This window comes from Diachasmimorpha longicaudata, chromosome 11 (assembly GCF_034640455.1).
Source record: "Diachasmimorpha longicaudata isolate KC_UGA_2023 chromosome 11, iyDiaLong2, whole genome shotgun sequence".
In the NCBI taxonomy this organism is placed as follows: domain Eukaryota; kingdom Metazoa; phylum Arthropoda; class Insecta; order Hymenoptera; family Braconidae; genus Diachasmimorpha; species Diachasmimorpha longicaudata.
The window spans coordinates 6434252-6455634 of record NC_087235.1 but is presented as its reverse complement, the minus strand read 5'-3'; the positions used below and the strand labels follow the sequence as shown (position 1 = coordinate 6455634).

The following is a 21383-nucleotide window of genomic DNA, read 5'->3' as shown; positions in this document are numbered from 1 at the left end:
TATATTTCCTCGAACCGATTCTGGATTACAATAAGACACTCACTGAACAGTGTACCTAATTGAATGTCTTAATCGAATTTAAACTCATTGCAGATTCCCAGGGAAGTTAATGAATATTTCTGAAATAAATAATACAGAAATCACGAAAATTCGATGAACAGCACCGCAAAAGGAGAGCGTAGAACCCCCTAATGGAGTCAACAAACAGTGAATCGATTTGAAATAATGGCACGCAGCGGCAAGTGAAAAGGGGCAGGAGTGGGACAGCCTGAGAAAGAGTGAGAAAACGACTCTGAGTGTATACGCGGGGCCCACCTCGGCGACAAATAAAAGCACTCAGCGTGAGCGGCTTTATCCTTATACAACTGTCAGACGTCTTAACACCCTCTGCTCCTTTGCCCCCACCGCTCCCAACTCTTCACAAGTTCCATTTCATCCCTACTGCCCCCCCGCCCCTGGCCCTGGCCCCATCCAAACCTCGTCGTGGCTGTGCTTTTTTTCCAAAGGCACTCACCTCCTCTCACTCCCACTCACGTTTCATCAGAGACAGTGGTATGGTTACCCTCAACTCTAATGGCAAAATCAACCACTGTATGACACGGAGATGAGAACTCTGGACGAGTCAGATGTCGTCGGCTCTCTTCATCTCTCGGTGTTACATCCCACCGGGTTAAAAGCTTTATAGAAGTCATTTTCGTTAGGCGTATGCACAAAGTGGCCACTACTACTTATTTTTGTTTTTATTTTGGATGAGAGTTGAACATTAACGAATTGTGAATACAATTCTTGCGGGGAGAAATATGATTTTATGAGTGAGAGTACGCAGTCAGAATTTATTAAATGATCAGACTCAGAAAAGAAATGAAAATAAAATTTATGGAATGAAATTTTTAGAACTAAAGCCAATTATTACTGGAGTAAGTACATTGATTATTCTTTGCAGAGATTGGTCATTTCTGGATGATTAATTAATCCGTAGCCATTGAATGGAGTTGATGAATCAATTTCAATGCATTGTTTACCATAAATAATCACGAAGACAATGTTAGAATATACCTTTTGAAATTGATTGCATTTCAGAATTTTATTTGAGAGCTATTTGGCTGAATCACTGAATTCTTTAGATAAATAAAGCGAGCGGTGTTATAAAAAAATGTTGATTAACGATCCCGTAATTTGTAAAATTGTTTCTGAATCAACTCCATAAAAATCCAGCGCCAATAAATCAAATAAAAAAAAATCCTGATGTAGACACATTTAATATCTGATTGAAAGCGACCATCGTGCGTCAGAAGGGCCTTGCAAAGAGAGTTTGGGCAAACATGGTGCAATTAACGTGAAATCATTAAATATGTATAGACTCGTGCACGCACGTGGACATTCTCGGTGCCTCTGTGTGCAAAGCACCACCGTAAATGCATTCTATCGAAATGGGGGGATGGAGAGAGATAGCAGAGAACAGAAGAGATCGAACTCACACGCAACTGGCGGCCTCTCATCTCTCAGTGTTGGCACAAGCCCCGCTTGATTAGCTCTGTCATATTTACATATCATTAGTCGATTGTTTACTCTACCCGGAATTCTGCTTTTAACTCTCTGCATTCCCCAGGCCATCAAAACTCGTTTTTTTTCGATTCTCTGGATTTTTTGGTGCAAAGAGACGGGGTTGATTTAAATTAGTCGAAGGGGCGGGATTGGGAGAAGATAATTCCGGGAGTGAAATTACCGACCGTCAGCGCCAGTGCAGTAGTCGGTGCTATACCACTGAACAATAAGGAAACAACTGGTGAATGATTTTTTTAAATGATTTATTTTCTCATAAAAATATGAATTTTGAATTTCTCTAGTCATAACAAATTCCTAAATTGATCAAAGGATTATTGACTCCTCTGTACAGTGAATTACTCTCGAGTATTGTTCAATAAACGAAAGAAAACGTGAAAAAAAACATTGTCTTTAAATGATGATTGATTAATCAGAGTTCAATCAGGAAATTTTCACATAGCTTCGATGAATTGAATTATTGATTCATCGCAGTTTAAATTTGGCTATTAAAAATAATCGTTTAATCTTATGCTCAATTTTAATATTTACAATACACAATTCGGCTTAATTTATTAATACTCTGCCGAGATTAAATGTCGATCGTTGATATCTGAGAAAACGTGGATCTCTTGCCCACCATTAATGAATTTTTATCAGTAATAAATTAATAGGTGTAATTTGGCTAAAAAATATTCAAGGACCGTAATTAATCGACTATTAAGGCAGTAATGGTAATATGGCTTGGGTGGTTTTTCTTTTCTCTCTCTCTCTCTTCACGATCTCATTTCCGCTTTCAATTTTTGCTCGTACGAAACGCAAAAAAAATCTCCTTTTTATCTAATTCCACGATATGTGCGTGTTTTTATCCTTAATTTTGTTCGGTTGAGTTTTTTAAATTCGTATACTTCAAAAATTTCACTAATAGAATGTACACTATTAGTGGACACAATTTACTCGTCAGAAGTAAACAATTTAAGTAATAAATTCCAATCAACTTAGAGCCTTATAACCCACACACTAATCATTATCACCCGCAATAGATTCGCAACCTCGAATATCCCCTTCAAATCAACAATTTCCCAAAGACAAACTCAAAAGATCAATTGCTCTAGCGATTCAACAAATTTAGAGAACGAAAAAAGGCTCTTTTCTTCATGAATCTAAAAAAATAATACTTTTCAACAGCAGAATAAGTCCTTATCTGTCATTCCCAACTCAAAAATATTCCTAAATGATTTTAAACCATAAGCAATCGTTCTAAAACTTAAGAAACACCAGAGAATATTCGTCTTCATAACTTCACATTGTAAGAGTATGAAATTTTCTCCTTGTAAATGAAAAAGGAAATTGCCAGAGCTGTTTTCGATCAACGAATAAGAAATTTTAAATTCCTTAAAATTGAATTAAACTTCGAAACCTATCTAGACAAGACATATTTTCTTCAACTTCTGAAATGAAATAGTGAAGTGAATTCTTCAATTGGGCTGTTGCATTATTTTTTCATTGAAAAAGTTGATGAAATACAAAAATTCGTTGAGAAATAGTAGATGCGTATTTTTTTTAATTTTCATAAAAATTAGAAACCCGTCCGCACATCAATATGATTCGAAGATAAACGTTGTGACGTCATAGTTTTTGAGTTGCCTACAACTCATTTATTTTTATTTTTGTAATAAAAAAAATACGAATATAATATTTATCATCCTATTTTTATATCCACCATTGAAAATTCTCAGGCAAGACCCCAATTAATGCATGAGTTAGTTCAATTCCGATAAAACCCTCGATTTAAATTTCCCTAGTTGGCAGTTTGCCCCGTGCCCCCCTCAATTTGCTTCAGAGCAGTTTCAAAGTCCTCAAGTACCTGCATATCAATGGACGATACAATAGAAACCCTGTCCCCGTCATCATCATCATCCCTAAATCCAGTCTTCTCGTCTTCTGAGGCGCTCATAGTGCTCTCATCAAACAGTTCAATATCATTCCCCGCAGGAATCCTCTCCTTCTTCTGCCTGTCCTCCAGCCACACGTCATCGCCCTTCCTCCAGTTGACCTCTCCCTTACTGGGATCATTGGCACTATCGAGGGAATCGAGACTCCTCCTCTCCCTCATCAGAATCCTCGGTTTAATTCTGCCCCCATCGGGCTCCAATCCCTCAACACTCGAGCACGATTTGGGCCTCTCCAGGCCCTCAAATCTCAGCCCTAAGTTTGCTGCAAGTGGCGCTGATAAATGCGCTTCTTCCAATTTCAAGTATTCGGCGAACTTGGTGGTGGACTGTCGAGATCGGTGATGCGCTGCTCGATCCTCGGAGAGTCTTCTTGCGAGCCTGTGTGCGATACTGGTCTGTCTCCGTAGATCGTGCCTCGATGATTCATCAATACAATTGGCGATGATATCGGACTTGTTATTGCCTGTGAGCACTGAGTTGTGTAAATCACTTGATTTCGAGGTGTCAGTTGAGGCAGTTGAGGTGTTTGATGATTCTGATTGTCGGCTAGATGGGGTGAAGGTGATGATGGCAATTGGTGGATCTGACTCTGCGTTAATACGGACACGTGGTTCGATAACTGAGTCTGATCCATTTGGTGAATTTGAGGGGGCGAAGGGGTAATTGGCATCTGATTTGTCACGCGATACTGGTGAACATGATTTTTCGGTGATGTGCGATGATTCCATGTCGTTTGAGGATGAACTGATTGGATTGAGTCCTGGGAGGGGCTTCTTGGTACCTCGGGAGAGCTTGTCGAAGAGCAAGGGCGATGATTGGGCGAGATTTGAGGGCTCTGCATTGATATTTCCAATTTTGGAGATATTCTTTGGTACGATCGGCTGAGCCTCGGGGGCTGGCAGCTTTTTGACAATGAGGTACTGTTGCTCAGTTGTATGAGGGGAATGGGAAGCTGTGGTATTGGATTTGATGTAGGTGATGCCCTGGTGATGATTGGAGAAGGTGTTGATGCCGAGGGGGGTGTAGGTGACGTGGGAGGTGATGGCGAGGGGGGGCATCTTGGAGTGGGGGTTGGTGGAGGTGAGGGGACTTGGAGTAATGGGGATGAGGAGGGTGGAGGTTGGAAGCTGGCTGATTGCGCTGGATGGGACTTGTCGTTGGACTGTTGCATCAATTTTATGAAGTCCACGAGGCGCTTTATTGATTTCTGGGTCTTCTCCTGCTTTCCCAGCAACTCCTGGCGCATACGATGCTGCAGCTGGGGGAGTAATAAATTGATTAATTTGATTTTTATTGGAGAGTTGTGAACTCTTTTTAGGGACTTTTTTTTCCCAGCGCTATGCCAGAGGAATTGAGGGAATTCATTCACCAATGGACAATGGATTATTCAATTTATCTGCGCATTTTTTTTTTCGATAGAAATCTTCAATAAAAAATATTCTTTGCATAGATCAATATAATTGGATTTTTTGCTACCAATTATTGGATTGAAATATTCTCGTTTGATTTATTGTATGCAGTACTGAATTAATTCCTCTCTGACATTTCGCTAGAAAAAATAAACTCGTGGTTATACATCGATTATCATGCCCTGTGTGCAGTGAAAAATAAATAAAAAATCCTTATCTCTCGGAGCACGAAATTCCAAATGAATTCGTCACAGTTCAAAAACTAGAAAATAATAAACTTAAATTTGTAAGAGCTTGCAGGTTCTTGGGTGAAAAATAAATCTGTTCACGATAATCACGAATGAAATTAAAACAACATCAGCATTCCAACATAAACAAATCAATTTCTCAATTCATTTTATGGTTCACTTGACTCTGATATTTTCTACAACAGGCCACAGGACGAACCTGAAGTGATTGGCCGAGCAGCTGCGATCGTTTTTCCAACTCGTAAACCTGCAATCTCAGATCCGAGTTTCTTTCACGCTGCTCATATCTTTCTCTTTCTTTTTCCTCTGCAATGACATTTTCCCGTTCAATACCACTAGATTTTTTTCAATATAATAAACTTAATGTATAAACCCATTGCAAACTTGTTTTTTGGTAAATTGTAAGTTTTATTTCATTTCGAGAAGGAAAGCTTAGAGACATTTTTTTAAATATTTACCGAGCTCATCGTCTTTCTTGATTATTGGAGTACTTCGCTCCTCTTCTTTCTTCTTCTGCACACATTTTGGACACTGACGTGGCGGTGGAGGTGAAATTGTGTGACAGGAAATATGATAATTTGCTGAACATGTGTCACACATTGTTAATGTGCCTAAAAATAAGATTGAAATACATTTTATTCTCCACTTATTTTATATATTTATATTTTATTCTTTATACAACAGTAATTTTTAAAAATAGTGTTTGTGGATTATGGGGTGAATAATAATGGTAATAAAAATCTTTTAATGTAAAAAATCAATTATTCCAAATATTATATGAATAAAGAAGTATTTCACGAATTAAAAATGAACCTTCATTCACCTGGATTTCTGCAATTGATGCAGACAGCCGTATCATTCTCAATTCTCTCAATAGTCAGACTGGATGGCAGTCCTGGAATATGCACAGACTTGGTTTCAACTACTTTGGCCTCCCTCTGGCTCGTGCCGTTATCGAGTTTCGATCGATTCTGGGATGCTCGTGTCTCCTGCATAGTCCTCAAGATATTTGGCCGGACTGCTGATTTTTGCTGGGGAATCGAGTTCTTTGAGATGGTTTTGGTCGGTGGAGATGTTGATTTTGGTGGTGCTTTCACTGGTGGAGGTGATGGACCATTAAGTCGTGCTGTTGTCTGTCTTGTTTGTGGAGCTGTCCCGACAGACTGGAGGTACGCGTGCCTTTTTCGTTTCTGAAAAGAAAAAGAACATTGAGCTCCAGGAGTTTTAATAATCTTTTATTACAGAAGTCCGATTGATATTAATTACGGCATAAACTTGCGTCGTATGATTCGATCAAAGAAGGTGATAATTAATTACCGATGGTAGATCCCAGTTTGGGTACACAAACTGTGGATTGGCAGTGCTCCTTCGTTTCCTCTCAGTTTTCTTGTTCTGCAATTCGCAGAGTTGGCCGGTCGTGATGAGCCCAAGATTACTCAGGAAGTTTACCTGTTTCACGTTTGATTGGTCGTCCTCCATCACGGAGGCCTCAATCTCCGAGGTTTCAGACTGTCTCTCCGTTGAATTTTCATCGTTTGAGACTTCGATAACGTCTTCGTCCGCTGACAGAGTCTCAACAGAGCTCGAACGCTCTCTAGAAGATCGAAATTTCAATAAATTTCACAAATAGATTCCAAATTTTTAATAACTTACTTTTTAAGTAGTCTACAGATGGCAGTTGCACGAATTATTTACCAAAGTGCCGAATTTTTTAAAGACAGTATTAAAAATTTTAATGTTCTCTAGTAATTTGAAAAATACTTACCGAACCGCGTTCATTATTCTCAAATAATTCTCGAATAAACCGCGCGTTTAAAACAAAAAAAATTGAGAAAAAAAATTTTCATCAATTTAATTTTCAATTTATATAACAACTTATTAAACTAAAAATTCAATTGTATAAATATCACATCCAATTGAACTCCCGCGAGATCAAACATAAAACGTCATATTCAACAAAATATTCAATTAATCAACGAATTAATCAACGTCAGCATAAAAAATTTTGATCCTTTCCTCTTAATTTCAAAAGTAATTATCCAGCAGCATTGGTTCCTCTCAAATAATTCATCCAAATCCCACTCCCCCCTAAATTTCAATCATAATTGACAAGTATTTCGTTCACTACATCAACTCCCAACGTCTGCATCCAACTTCTCCCCCCCCATCCCCTAAAACTTAAATTTAATTCTCCCTTAAAACTTAGTTACTCACTTGGCACATAAATTCCTTCGACCGGAAACACCACCATTCCTTCCAAAATCGTCATAATTATCCCTCGATGATCGTCTAACATCAATACCATTGGCCTGCACCTTGACCTCATCCTTCTTATCGTTGTACGTTGTTATATGATTGTTATTGTTTAACCCAAGTAAAGCTGCTAGTGAAACTTTACCACCATTCGCATTCTCCGCCCTGTAGACCTCAACTTCCTTGCGCAAGCGTTCAACAATCTGCTTCTGCGCATTATCATTTGAAATGCGTGACAAAGAGAAACGAAAACTAACTTTACTCGTTGCTTATAATGTACATTCAATGGAACTTTCGGGGGGCGGGGGTGGAAGGAGCTGGAAAAGGAAGAAAATAAAAGTGTTGAAGTATCATCACTTTTATTTACCTCCCCCCCCTGTTTTCTAGGTGAATGGATAAAGACTGTTTTTGAGGAGGTTGAGAGAGAGTTTGTTTAACAAGTTGATGATGCCCTATTGAGTTAATGAATTTTTTCGATGTTGAATGAATCGATTTTTGTACCATAGCCAATGCGCAAAGGAATCGAATACAGGTACCGAATCAAATAATTTACCGATAATTCTTGCTGGTAAAATCCACCTACGCTCAGTTTCCAACGCTTACTGCCATCGATCCCCCACTTCAATAACTGGGGGTGAGAAAAATTGTTGCCTTGCATGTCGAAAACAAGTTCAAGTGACCGCTTATTTGTTTCTGTACTACTGGTAATTTAATGGGGATGTGCATAACTGCCGGGGACGAAAGATGATGGGAAGTATAGACGGAGTGAGCATTGGTATTTGATCAGGATTCCCTAATTAGGGGCAAAAATAGCAGGTATTTGCTGATAAAGCTGAAGAGCCTGGGGAAGACCCTAGACGTCGCGAATAAGTGGCTGCATAACGATTTTTACGCTGCGCTTGTGCCACTGCGATCTTATCTTCGTCTCACTTCAATGGACGATTTTTGAGTTGAGATTATTGGAAAATGTATCCGGGAATTACGAGGAAAACTCGGGAGATTTGATCAGTGGAGTTCATGTAATTTTCAAGAGATTACTCGGCACTCGGGATTACTCTGATTTATTTACGGTCTGAACTATTTGGATTTCAATTGCTGTCGTTAAATTTTATTGAATTTTTAATGCTGTGAATTTTAGATCGATGAGAATATTCTTTTTTAATAAAAAATATGGATAAAAGAATTCTCCGAATTCTTCACGTACTAAATTCGTTTCGTGAAATTATTAAATTGAAATGAATTCAGTAGAAATAAAAAAGAAAAGGCCTATCAATTTAAAATATCAATTATAATGGAATCACACAAAAAGTAAACGATTCTTCACCACTGGAATCAACTACGATTCCATAGAAATTAGCTTTCCTTGCATATTGGATTTTTTTTATCGTATTTTCATGTGGTGAAATAAATGGAGGAATGTGCACTCGATGTGCCACAGCAGTTCCAAATGATATTAAATTTTCCATTCCAGTTTTTATGGGGCCATTTTTACAGTATAAAGCGTAGAATGTGAGATGGTTACAATGAGAGGCATCCACTCATACATCAATTGTTGAAAAATGGAGGTAAATTAATTGCGCTTGCTGAAGTATTTAAACATTTTAATACAACTGGTAAATCAGCAAAAATATGGAATTTTGAATTAATATCGAGGACAGGGGGAGTCCTGATGGAGTCTTTTTCAATGGAACTACAAACGCTGAGTTTGCCAACTTTGTTCCGTGCGATTATGTCAGAATATAACGAGCGTCAGTGGGGTAGATGGGGTTTTAGTTGAATGGCGAAACAAGGAGGCGAAGGAGACGACGCGAAACGACGTTTAATACCATCCCTCTACAATTTTCCAAATCATGAGGAGCATAAACATTCAGAGTGAATTTAATCAGCATCGTATTTGCTGGTATGAATTTAATGGAATTATTTGAATGACAAACGAGTAAATATGAGATTTTGCAATTCATATGCGGCTCTTCGTCCAATTAGAGATAATAATTGAAGTGATGGTATTATTGTAGTTTTAATTAATAACACTATTATTATATTTCCAATAGTCATGACACAAGTGGGAGGAATTCCTTTGATTTTGAAGCTTGCGAGGAGTTTGAAAATGGTTCATTAAATATTCAATTCTATTTTACGCGCATTTAAATCAACTCGATGGAATGACGTTTAATATCATCCCCATATAATTTTCCTTATCAGACAGAGCGTAAACATCAAACAGAATTTAATCAAGGCTATTTGCGAATATGAATTAAACCGAGGTATTTATATGGCAAATAAGTAAATATGGGATTACCAATTAATTACAGATCTTCATTCATTGACATCCAATAACTGAACTAATTGAATCATGTTCTTCGTTCTTTCAACCCCTAAAATATCTTGACCTTTAATCCCAAAATCCTCAATTACTCAGTCAATTTAAACCCTAAGGAATTGGATGGGATACGATAAGAATAAAAGTAGAGGGTTATTCCACGATTCGCTCTGCTACGCAGTGCAAGTGCTATTGTTTTGATGAGAGACCGGCGGGAATTTCGAACGGAAAATATCGATTGCGATTTTCGGAGCGAGCGTCACGCGCAGCATCTGCGAGACGTTCAGGGGGTGCAATAGGTGAGGGAGAGACGCGTCTCGCTTGTCTACTGCTGCTGTGTGGTTCCAACCAGAGAGAGGCCCGGAGATCAATAAGAACCTTCTTGACGCTCGCGTGCCGGCAACCGATTGGCCAACCTTACTCAAATCTTTACCGTTATTCATGCAGTTAACGTTGTGATTCCGTCAACCCCTCGATGATCCCCCCATTACCAGCCAATAATTTCCGGAGAAAAAAAAAAAATTCCCACTTTCCGGAGAGGTTAAAGTTGTTTCGGGGGCGGAGAGAATAGTCTGTTTGTAAAAAAAACGTCTCCGGGGGTAATTTGTTATGGATTTATTGATTATGAAGCATGAATAGAAATCCGAAGAATGTCAAATGAATTAACGAATGTTTTTATCATTTTTTAGAGCAAATTTTATTGCTGTAAAGTTTTATCTAATTATCGGAGACAATGGGAGCTCACTCTGAATATTCTAACAGGATTTCGGGGAAAAATTCCCCTTCTTCGGAAAGTTTACGACTGTTTTCACAGCAAAGAAACTTGTTTGTTTGTGAAATCTTATCGGGGAAAAGTTTTTTAGTGGAGCAAATTAAATTTTGTAGTTTTTTTTTCAAATTTTGACACGAGCACTCAACGTTCATTAAAAAATTTTCTTCATTCACGAGTACTTAAATGGAATCCGGAAAACGTGGAAATGACTACAATTTGAGAACTCCTAGGTTTAATTCGGAATTTTCAACGGTGCAAAATACCTCAAAATTAAGCAAAATGATGAAACTCCACCGGGCAATATTATTCTAAAAACTTTGTAAAACCTGAAGTTTAAATGTAATTAAAACGCCCGGGGAAATTGATCATCGCAATGCGATAGAGCAGCTATCCTTGCCCAGAATTTGCCAATGCAGAGAACGAAATTATTTCCATTGATCGATATCGAAGCTTTAGAAAATAAAAAAAGCGAGCAGTAAACAACTATCCATTATTCACTGTAATTTTCGTTATTCTCCGACGAAACAATTCAAGAGAAAATAGAGAAAACGAATCCACCTCTTGACGTGAAGCAATTAGTAAAAGAGAAAACATAGTCCGATATTCCGACAAAGCAGTTGATTTGAATATTTTCCCAGTCGAATTGAGAGCCAGTTCCCCCAGTGAATATTTACACAATTTTATCCTGCTAACGCTATTCAATTACCCTGTGAGCCCTCTCAAAATCGTATGAGCATAACTTGTTGCTGTGGAAAAGCCCCCCAATATTGAATTTCACAGCTTGAACTCAATATGATCCCTTTCATGTTCGACAAGCTCCCAGTGACTCTGCAATAACCACTAAAATATTGCTGATTAATTACAATAAACTGCTCCCCACCCACAGCTTGAATGTTGACTGACGAGTCTCTGAAAGCGTCCCATTTCAAAACTTTCTGACGCGGTGAAAAACTTCCATCCCCTGGTGCAACCCACTGGCGAACGTCAGAGATCGCCTAGATTCTTCGATCGTTCAGGAAACGAACAAAATAACACGAAATGCATTTTAAAATTGCCAGCCATGAAATAAAATAACCTGAAAGGTTTTTCATGGAAGAGAGGTAAAAGATGATGTCTTCAAGTCATACAAATGTCTTTTGAGAAATCACATGAATAATAAACAACAAATGTGGAAAATAAACCTTATAAAGACACCGAGAATTTGTTATCAGAAAAAATTCACAAAAAATACTGAATAAACTTTTTTTGCGTCAATAACTTATTTTCTCGAATTGAAGGCTCGTGAATTTTGCAAACGAAAAAAAATCCTTAAGTAGTACGAATAGCTATCAAAGCAGCCCTCCATAATTCATACTAAAGAGATTAAAAATGCAGGGGAGAGCAATTGACGCAGGTCTCTTGGGTTGCATTTACCGAGGCCACGGTCTTAACATGATTACAATCGATAACCTATATCAGAGAAGGGGTTTTGTCACTGTAACCCGTCAGCTGTCCATCTATTCATCAGCGATTAGTGTCCACTACCCTCAAGTTATCCTCCGTCACTTCATTTCTACCCTAAAAACCCTGGAACCTCATAACAACAAATTCAGAATCTATAACATCGCATTTTCCCTGTAGCGTGGCGATCGATGTGCTGCATTGCTGACGCGAAACCAAGTCGGAAGATGCGACAAATCGTGCCAACAACGCGCAACTGGTGATACTTGAGTAATTAAAGGACAATAAAAGCTGAAAAAAAAGTTGGTAACATCCCCTGACCACTCATTTAATCCTCGCAGAAAAAAGTTCTGATTTTCAGGAACAACTTATTTCAGTTATGAAGCGATAAAATGGCTCGCACGGACTGAGACGTTCAGTAAAAATTACGGAACTCACTTCTCTTAGCGCTTGCGAAATCGACTCGGAAAGTTTAAGTGACAGTAACATTATTTTCCACAGTCAATTCGAGGGAAAATAAACGGAGAAAAATTTTCTAGAGGAATTCCAGTGCGAGAACTGGGAGAAAATCACAATCCACCGGCTGTAAAAAATTCTACTGCCGCTCAGGTAACATTACTGGAGAATTCCACTAAATTTTCAAGGAAATACGGAAAACAATTCACGAGGTTTTCAATAAAATTTTCAGTACCAGCAATAGAATTTTTCCCGATCGTGGTTTAGCACTAAAATTTTTAGCACAGGTTCTGAGAAATATCTGCAAATCCAGACAGTAAATCAATTTTTTGCAATCACATTTGTTGTGGAGCAAACTGAAAGCTACAAAAAAGCTCCTGACAGAAATTCAGCCATCTTGTAAAATTTCAAGATATTCATTAAAAACAGGAGTAATGTAAAAATCGATTACGACTATTTCGAGATGTCCAGAAATGGCTGGTAATACTGTAGACCAACTGTAATCGCTGCGATTATAGGCAATCTGTATCACTATATTTAGTAAGAGATCCAATAAATGAGAGGTACACTGGTATTGTCCTAAAAATTCCGACTACTTCTTTGAAGACCAGTGAGATTTGTCGGTAAATTAGGGATAATGACCCCAGCAGTTACGATAACGATGGGAGTTATATAATTTACATTAGGTAGTGACAGTTTCCGATGTCCTAATTGAATACATTAAAAGACCGTAAACTATATCTGGGCCCCTAACTGCTTCATGACCCTTCATGGTTAACCCATCCCCCTCTCGTCATATTTAAACAGCCCAGTGCGGCCAAGACATGACTCATAAGTAGACCGGGGGAATTTTTAACATGAACTGTCGGTGACGCTCCAAAAATTTGAAAATCATATTTCCAGAAATTTATCATCCACTCAATATTAATAATACTAGGGGTACGAAGGGCACTCTTGTTCAAAATTAAGCGATGAAAACCTCTTTTAAAATAAAATAATGAAGGGTCTTATTTCTTAATCAATAATCAATACGAAAAAACATCTAATGAGCGCACGAGGTACTCGTGGACATTGTTTATACAAAATTAAATCTTTAAAAAAAAATTATGAAACCCGACTTGACAGTGAAACTGGCGCCGCGTGGTGGGTCAACAACGAAATAAAGGGAGGTGTGACGTAATTATCCCCTCCCTGTGAATATAATTGAAGATAAAATAGCCGCATTTCTAGTGTATTTCTACTCTCCGTAAGAACTTGACCAAGTTCCTGACGAAAAAAAAACTCAGAAAATGTCCGTATCAGGTGAGCGGCCTTGCAGACTGCAGTGGAGAGTGCAGAGCAAGGAAAAAACTTGGGAAAATATGCGAGTGAGAGGAGCTGAATAATGTGAGAGACGGGAAAATAAGAAAGTTGAAGCGCTTTGTGTACAAACTCACCTGGCACCGCCCGAGGGACACGATGTGCAGTTGAATCTCCTGAATTTTCCCCAGTATGTCGGAATTCTAAAAATAATAATGATTATCATGACATTACATCGATTCACGTCCCTGGCAAAGCTGGTATTATGACAATTCCATGCAATTATTTAATTGCTGATTTTATGATTGGAGGCTTTTTTCATGTAGGAGCTGGATACTTACGTTTGGCTCGTCCTTGAGTCTTCCGACGCATATCTGTGGATTAATCAATAATAAATAGTTAGTTTGATATTATTTGGTGGGATATCGTCGAAGGCTGGTATTTAATTACGTATTGGGGGAATATGTTGCAAATAAAATTCATAAAATACAACTCATCTAATTTATGACATGCTGAATTCATTGGAGATAGAAAGAACTTGTCTAAAATTTCACATTCCAACGAGAATCCCATGGACCCCCTGCCCCTCCCACAAATTTCATTAAGTAGAATGAAATGAACAATGAAAAGTTTCCATAAATCCCCCTGTTATAAAAACCCGGCTAATCCCCCATTGTCACAACCTCTGTCCTCAATGTAATTTCTAAACTTCGCATAGGAAAGTTTAAGATACACGTATCGACACTCACTGCGTTAGACCCTAATTTATCCCCTAATGTCCCAGCATAATCTCCTGAATCAACCGCTGACTATTTCTTCAACTCTCGTAAATGAAAAAAAATCCCATAAACAAAACTAGTACCAGAAAAAAAAAACGCCCGGTTTCCAACTGTTTCCAGTTCTCTGGCCGAACAAACTCCAAAACTTTAACTCGTGAAACTTGTTGAGAAAATTTCTAAAGTTCAGGTGAGTTTTGGGGGAGAATAATATGTCCTGGATAAACAAGATGATAAACAATAATTGAGACGATTTAAATCAACAGAGAATTTCGCAATAATTTCATTACATTGAAGATTACTTGATGAAGAAAGTAATGAAACGGGAGAACATCATCTCAGATGAATCGACAATTATTGAACACAACGTGGAAATTATTGAGGAGGCTGTAAACAATGGTGATTAATGTCACTTGGTTTGAAGAACTAAATGACAATTACGTCAGTAGTTGGAGAGAATTAAATAATGGTAATTGTCGTCTCTCAGGTGGATCTTTAACTCGACACTAGCAACGAAATTGCTCAGATGTAACAATAACGGGAAGTGTTAATTACTCTATCAAACTAACATTAACATAATTCGTAATTCAATGAACAAGGAGAGAAATATTCAATAAAAATTTCATATTTTTTAGAGCTCCAGAGATCATCTCTGCAGAATTAATTTAATACTCAATTTAAATCCTTGAACTATTAAGAACATTATGATTAAATTTAAGATCTCAAATTGAATTCTTTTTAAACCGAAATTTATGTAAAAGTACTATAGGGCAATAACCAATACCAATCAGGTATTAAAACGAATAAAAATCACCAGCTAAAGAGAGCAAACCCATTGGAATCATCTCCAGCGAATTTTCAATGTTTAAAATTACTCAAATTATTGAGAAAGCAATAAATACAGGGGGAGGTGGTGGTGAGAAGGGTAGAATAAAAGAGAGGAGGACCGTCACGTAGGTTAGGTTCGTTGTATCGAGTGAAGGACGCTAGAGACGACGTGGTGTTGGATACGATGATGGCCGTGTACAAATGGATGCGCAGAGACTCATGTGCGATACAATTAATTTTCGTGTAGAATGGGGTGAGGGAGAGGGAGAAATAATTCCTGGAGATTGAAGATGCGTTGTAGGTGGCACAGGGTGGCCGGGGAAGAGAGGGCTATTGGCCGAGGTCAATGCATTGGCACCTACTTTCAATCTAACCAACCAATTCCAATTAGCATGTTATTGTTTCATTATTGGTGGTTTTTTTTTTTCATAATTTTGTTTTGACTTTAATTCGGTTTTCTCAGGTCTCCCTTGAACGCACCGCAATACAAACAAGTTGGGATCAGATTGTTTTGCGTGGGAGTGAGCAGTTTGCGCCCGCGGAAATCATTGGAAAAACTTTTTCACTGGCAATTTACTGAGGGAAAAATTTCCAGCCAATGAAATTCAATGGAAAGAGTATTTCCCTCAGTCGAAGCGATTGATTACGATTACATTGTCAGATTGACGAGATAATGCAAGCGTATCGTTTCATCATAAACGAGCATTGGCCAAAGTATTTCCCAAGTTATTTAGAAAAGTTCAATTGAGTTATAGCGGTTGAAAAATATCAATTGAATTTACCATCGATCGACTCTGACGCAAATCCAAAAACGCTTGGTAGAGTAATTGTTTGTGTCGATAGTCGAAGGTAAAACGTAGCATTACGATTGTCTTAAACGTACGTCATCCCGTAATTTTTGAGTTTATTAAGGTGGGGGACAACAGAAGCCAAACTGCATTGAAACAAAAAAAATTGGGGCTCAAGGATAACCGGGAATATGAAAAAAAAAACAATGGCAAAGGAAAAATACTATTGTTCCACCGAAACTCACCTGGTGATCACGAATGGCATTTTTCAGTTTATTCTGCACCAAAATAATTTCCTCCTGCAGACCCTTTGATATCTCCATGATGCACGTGATTTGCGGGAATAGAAATTGTCCGCAATTTTGTTTCTTTACCAATCAGCCTCCTTATTCCCGATGAAAACCAAAAAAAAAACACGCGTGTGTTCACCGCGCACTTACACTGTTGCAATAAAAGCCCAACACAATGTCACACAAGAGCGACGAGAGTTTTATGCTTAATAAAAAAAAAACACACACAGAGCCGCCTCAATGAATTTCAATGTATCCAAACATGTGTGAAATAGTTGAATATCGCTGTGACAAACATTTTGTTATAAAATCTATATTCACAATTCCCGTAGTAAATTGTTATTTACTGTAACTGTTATTAGTGTTAATTGTGCCGCGGATACAAAAAAAAATAGATGAAAAATCCTCTCCGTTTATCATCCGGCGCACAAGCCACGGCGCGCACCACAGAACAGCTCACTACGGTGGCCCACGGGCACTTGCCCGAAACCAACACAACTTTGCAATTCAGTTACACTAATACATATGTACGTTATACAACCGGCTGGGAGTTGAGCGTGTACGTAGTGGGTACCGATTGCCCTTAGAGACTAACACAAACTGCCACGAGGAACGCACACGACCAGCGTTTTATCCGAAAGCCCTCGCATGGACGAGACACTAGCACCGCCGGCGGATGCTTGGGGAAGCCAGCGTCTATGGGGACCCTATGCGCAGGCGCTAGAGGGTTTTTATGCGCTTCGGGAAAATTAATGTTTAAACATTTCCCGATTGTGGGAAGAGAAAATGTCAGAGGAAGGATGGGCGAGGGGAGAGTGGAACTGGGATTCGGGGGGGTTTTTGGGGAAATCGAAGGTAATTGGGAGGCGAAGGAGGCATTTGCACTGTCGTAACGAACTTTTTGGCAAACGCGTCGTCGAGTCTCAGATAATTTGCCGCATCTTTAGGAGATAAACTTTGGTTGTCGTGAGGCTTCGTTTCTTTAGAAATTTGCTCACGGGAAAAAATTATTTTTAATGATATTTGTTCACCTTCTAAGGAGAACGTTTTTTAATTAGATTAGTCATTATGTGCTCGGGGTACACAAGATAGATAACAACAAACATCGCAATTAAAATTATCCAGCCATTGGTAAATAGCAATAATTCAAACATTGTTAATTCTGCTGTGGAATTAACCGGGAGTAGAAAAAAAATGTCAGTAATTAGTTACTTTGACTTATATTAATTAAATTATTTTAAATAAATTTTTATCCTAACCTAGTGATTCATTTGGCTGATAAATAGTAATGAAGATGTGGATTCAGAAAAAATATGGCGAATCATAGCGCTTTACCTCGATTGATTCTTCTCGTCATTTAACTTTAATTTTTGGGGTATTTTATTTGCAATTATCTGTTTAAAGTAGTGGCGGTATTACCCGCTGCGAAAATCAATTAATAAAATCAATGGGGTTCCTACCAGTAACTGCGAAAAATAAATTCACGCGGAAACAATAAACATCGTTGCGAAGTCAAAAGTTTTGTTCCTGTTTTGCTTTCCGCAAACACGAGAGTGGCGTCAGCGGAGATGTCTCCCAGTGGCTCCCCCACCACGCCGTGGCTCAATGATGAATTATCAGTTGTCCGGAAGTGCGCGATGTACTGGCGCGTTATTTCAACATGTAATTGAGGTATATACCTTGATTTTTTTTATATCATCATATAATCTCGAAAATCACCCAAAGAAATTATTTTCAATTGCAAAAAATCTGTAAATACAGCCCCTCAAGAGGTAAAATCGTCCTAAAGACTATAAAATACTTTGTAAAAATCTGCAAAAGGTGAAATATGATGACGCACGCGTGAGGACCCAGAGGTAAACGTGAGTCTCTCCCGCGCAGTCTTACTCTGTGAATATTTTCATGATTGAGCCGATTTTCGTGTGAATTATACGACCATTCGAATTTATCAAGACATACTATCCATCCCCATTGACTCCAGAATCAGGTAAGCGAGAAAATCTCAGAGAAGTGTAAACAAAACACGGTTTAACCCCTCGAGACCTTGGAATGTAAACATTTGAGGTTAAGTCGAGTGTTTTGGAACGATTTCCAACAGAGATTTCAGTATATTTTTTTCACTTTTAATGAAGTAATGGCAAGCAAACGAACAGCAACATCAGAGTTGAATCATGAGAACTGGAACGCTGAGGACGAGCCTGAAGAAGCTGGAACGTTTGCCGTTGCTCCTCAGGAAGTTCTGGAGAAGAGGGTTGTACGCACCGCTGTGAGGAGACTTGGAGCCGGCGAGGTAAGTCTTTTTTTTTATTTTAGAGGGTAACAGAGGGCCACCGTTTACCTCTAATGATCTCTCCAGAGTTATTAGTATTCTATTCCCCTCTGAACCATCTTCACAAATTTGATTACTTATTACACCTTAAAGGAACGAGTTTCTATTCTTACACACGATATTTGAGATCAGTATTCTTTTAATTCGTTCTGGATAATTAAAAAAAAATAATTATCATAATTACAGCGATGAATAATATCTAAAAAAAAACTTTTCCTTCATTCTATGTTCAGAGACCAAAGGAAAACGCTTTTGGAGCATTCGTAGGATTCAAGACGACCGCACCCCCCGTGACAGCAGCCTTCAGTTTCTTAAAATCCAACTCTACTCCTACAATCACCCCCCTCCAATCCTCGACAACATCCTCCGCGACATCCAGCAACGGCTCAGCGAAGGGCTTGGAGAATGGGCTGTCATCATCATCATCAGTGCCCTCGATGCACCTGGGAAAGACCTCAGAGAACCAGCAGAAGGATCCAGCGAAGAAAAAGGGAACAATATTCAAGGAGTCCTCTGAGTACTTTGCTAAACTAAAGGGACTGAACGAGGGTGTTGCCCAATGGATCAAAACCCACGTGGACGCCAACCCCTTCTGCATCTTGACTCCCATCTTCAGGGATTACGACAGGTACTGCTGGTCTCAGAATTTTTTTAATAATACGGAGTGATATCACAGCATTTTTTTAAAATTCTATAGCTTGATTAGATTCTTTACGAAATATTCTTATCCAGTTTTATCTTGTGTTATGATCATTAATTGATTTTGGTAAGATTTTATTTATCAGTCATTGTTTATAGAGATAGAACCTTTATTTTATTTCAAAAGTTGAATTTCGTACGAAATTGAAAGGTACCTCAAGGAAATTGAGGCGAAACGTGACGAGCAGACGAGAAAAGCATCAGAGGAAGCGAAAAGTTCTAAAGAGCCTCCAAAACCCACTTTGACGTTTGGGGTACCCCCGAAAGGCACCTCAGAGGCCTCAGATTCGGTGTTCTCTACGAAGTCCCCTAGCACGACAACCGGGTCCATCTTCGGCTCTCTAACCCCTGGAAAGTCAATTTTTGGAAATGCTGATGGGAAAGGAGCATTCGGCAGTGACGTGAACCCATTCCTCAACAAAAGCAAAGACACCGCTGATAAAGCTGAAGAGAAGGCCGAGAAGGTGGAAAAGTCCATGTCCTTCCCTCAGACGACGGGGGCCTTCAGCTTTGGCTCGAGCGGCACCACTGGCAGCAGCTCTGCGAGTTTCAGCTTCGGCACTGGGAAACCTTTCTCCTTCGGCAGCAGTGTTGTTGCTCCACCGACGTCTGAGGGCAAGGATGATGCTGAGGACAAAGAGGATGACGATGAGCCACCTAAGGTCGAGTTTAAACCTATTATCGAAGAGGGGGCTATTTACGAAAAGAGGTGAATGTTTTTCCTGTGTCGATTTATTCGGTTATTTATTGAATGATTTTTCCAGTTATTTATTTACTCCTTTACTCGTTTGTACAAGCAGATAATTTTTTTCCCCAGGTGCAAGATATTTTTCAAGAAAGATAAAGTCTACAGTGATCGAGGAGTAGGAATTCTCTTCCTGAAGCCAACCCCCAATGGAAAGACTCAATTGATCGTCCGTGCTGAAAATTCCCTGGGGAATCTCCTCCTAAACACTCTCTTAACCGACTCCGTTCGCACCCAGCGGATGAATAAAAATACGGTAATGGTGGTCTGTTTGCCATTACCTGACTCCCAGCCACCTCCAGTTCCCGTGCTCCTCAGGGTTAAAACCAGCGAGGACGCTGATGCCCTTCTCGAGCAGCTCGATAGTAACAAAAAGTGAATAGTTAATGCTCATCAGTCAGTATCGAAATTTCGATAAATCAAATTTTGGGGATTATTTTTCCCATCCAAATCTTGGCCAATAGGATTGCACCATTCGACGTTATTTTGTATAGTCAACACGGTATTTCAGCGGATATTCTTGAAAATTACACTGGAAATTTTGCATGTTGATATATATAAAAAAAAACAAATGTTGAAGTAACCCTCAATTGTATCTGACAGATTAAATGGCAATTCGTTGAAAATTATGTCTCATGGTGCAATTCTATCGGCCAAGATTTGGATGCAAAAAATAATCCCCCGAATACCACTCGAACTTCGAAATTATCTGATATTTCCCTCAAGGTTCCCTGCAAACAAATAAGCTCGTCAAGTTTTCCAGAAAAATCACTCGCGCTTCGCGCTCGTGATTTTTAAACTGGAAAACTTGACACGTTCATTTGTTTGCAACGAACCTATCGGGAAATATCCGATAATTTCGGAGCTCTTGTGGTATTACATGCGATAATTTTGGTGATTTTGGTGAATTATCAGTGGTAAGTATGAGTGATGGTATGAATGAGGTGAGAAACTTGAAAATTTTTCAGTGATCTTTGGCCATACGTCAAATTTTCGTTCCATTGATAGCGAAAGTGAGATATTTTTATGAGTAAATAAATTCAATCTGACGATTATTATCAAAATTTGGTTCATTCGACTGAACACAATTTTCGAATAATAACCTGAAATTAAAATTATTATTAGATAATTTGCTTTTTTACTACCATTCGTTTAAATGTCAAACTGATGTCTACGATAAGCACTTGTATATAATAAACGAGAAATATTCCAATCTATAAACAATAGTGGAATT

At 38.7% G+C, this 21383-nt stretch overlaps 3 protein-coding genes across 10 annotated transcripts in view; 2 read left to right on the top strand and 1 right to left on the bottom strand.

Moving 5' to 3' along the window:
• The window catches only part of LOC135167494 (uncharacterized), a 162867-nt gene extending 161069 nt beyond the window's left edge, over window positions 1-1798 (top strand). For all 6 annotated transcript variants that reach the window (XM_064130752.1, XM_064130750.1, XM_064130751.1 and 3 more), the window contains one exon: window positions 94-1798. The gene's annotated coding sequence lies outside the window, so the exon portion shown is untranslated. The remainder of the gene's footprint in view (window positions 1-93) is intronic.
• LOC135167465 (serine/arginine repetitive matrix protein 1-like) lies at window positions 1792-17148 on the bottom strand. Of its 2 annotated transcripts, XM_064130689.1 has the most exons (9): window positions 16332-17148; window positions 14036-14068; window positions 13832-13897; window positions 7369-7616; window positions 6472-6748; window positions 5978-6344; window positions 5613-5765; window positions 5354-5460; window positions 3796-4755 (listed from the first exon to the last, which is right to left on the bottom strand). In XM_064130689.1, exons 1-9 carry the CDS (start codon window positions 16407-16409, stop codon window positions 3796-3798), a joined length of 2289 nt encoding a protein of 762 aa, XP_063986759.1. In that variant the 5' UTR covers window positions 16410-17148. The 2 variants fall into 2 exon arrangements, with proteins under 2 accessions (XP_063986758.1, XP_063986759.1); XM_064130688.1 differs by lacking the exon at window positions 5354-5460 and having other exon boundaries at window positions 1792-4755; window positions 16332-17142.
• Window positions 17149-18202: 1054 nt separating this feature from the next.
• LOC135167485 (nuclear pore complex protein Nup50) lies at window positions 18203-21373 on the top strand. 2 transcript variants are annotated; one of them, XR_010299867.1, is made up of 6 exons: window positions 18203-18363; window positions 18509-18666; window positions 18939-19333; window positions 19556-20113; window positions 20222-20583; window positions 21037-21373. XR_010299867.1 is itself a non-coding variant. In XM_064130728.1 (5 exons), the coding sequence occupies exons 2-5, from the start codon at window positions 18511-18513 to the stop codon at window positions 20526-20528; spliced, it is 1416 nt and encodes a 471-aa protein (XP_063986798.1). In that variant the 5' UTR covers window positions 18203-18363; window positions 18509-18510; the 3' UTR covers window positions 20529-21373. The 2 variants fall into 2 exon arrangements, 1 of the variants encoding a protein (XP_063986798.1); XM_064130728.1 differs by having other exon boundaries at window positions 20222-21373.
• The last annotated feature ends 10 nt before the right edge of the window (window positions 21374-21383 follow it).

Bases quoted from the DNA above. Each gene is read 5' to 3' on its own strand.
- LOC135167465 (XM_064130688.1), bottom strand. From the start codon at position 16,409: ATGGAGATATCAAAGGGTCTGCAGGAGGAAATTATTTTGGTGCAGAAT. The intron at 6,749-7,368 runs GTGAGTAACTAA...TCGATCTTCTAG, and splicing joins CGAAGGAATTTATGTGCCAA to AGAGCGTTCGAGCTCTGTTG. The intron at 5,766-5,977 runs GTGAATGAAGGT...TCTTATTTTTAG, and splicing joins CATCAATTGCAGAAATCCAG to GCACATTAACAATGTGTGAC.
- LOC135167485 (XM_064130728.1), top strand. From the start codon at position 18,511: ATGGCAAGCAAACGAACAGCAACATCAGAGTTGAATCATGAGAACTGG. The intron at 18,667-18,938 runs GTAAGTCTTTTT...TTCTATGTTCAG, and splicing joins GGAGACTTGGAGCCGGCGAG to AGACCAAAGGAAAACGCTTT. The intron at 20,114-20,221 runs GTGAATGTTTTT...TTTTTTCCCCAG, and splicing joins GGGGCTATTTACGAAAAGAG to GTGCAAGATATTTTTCAAGA.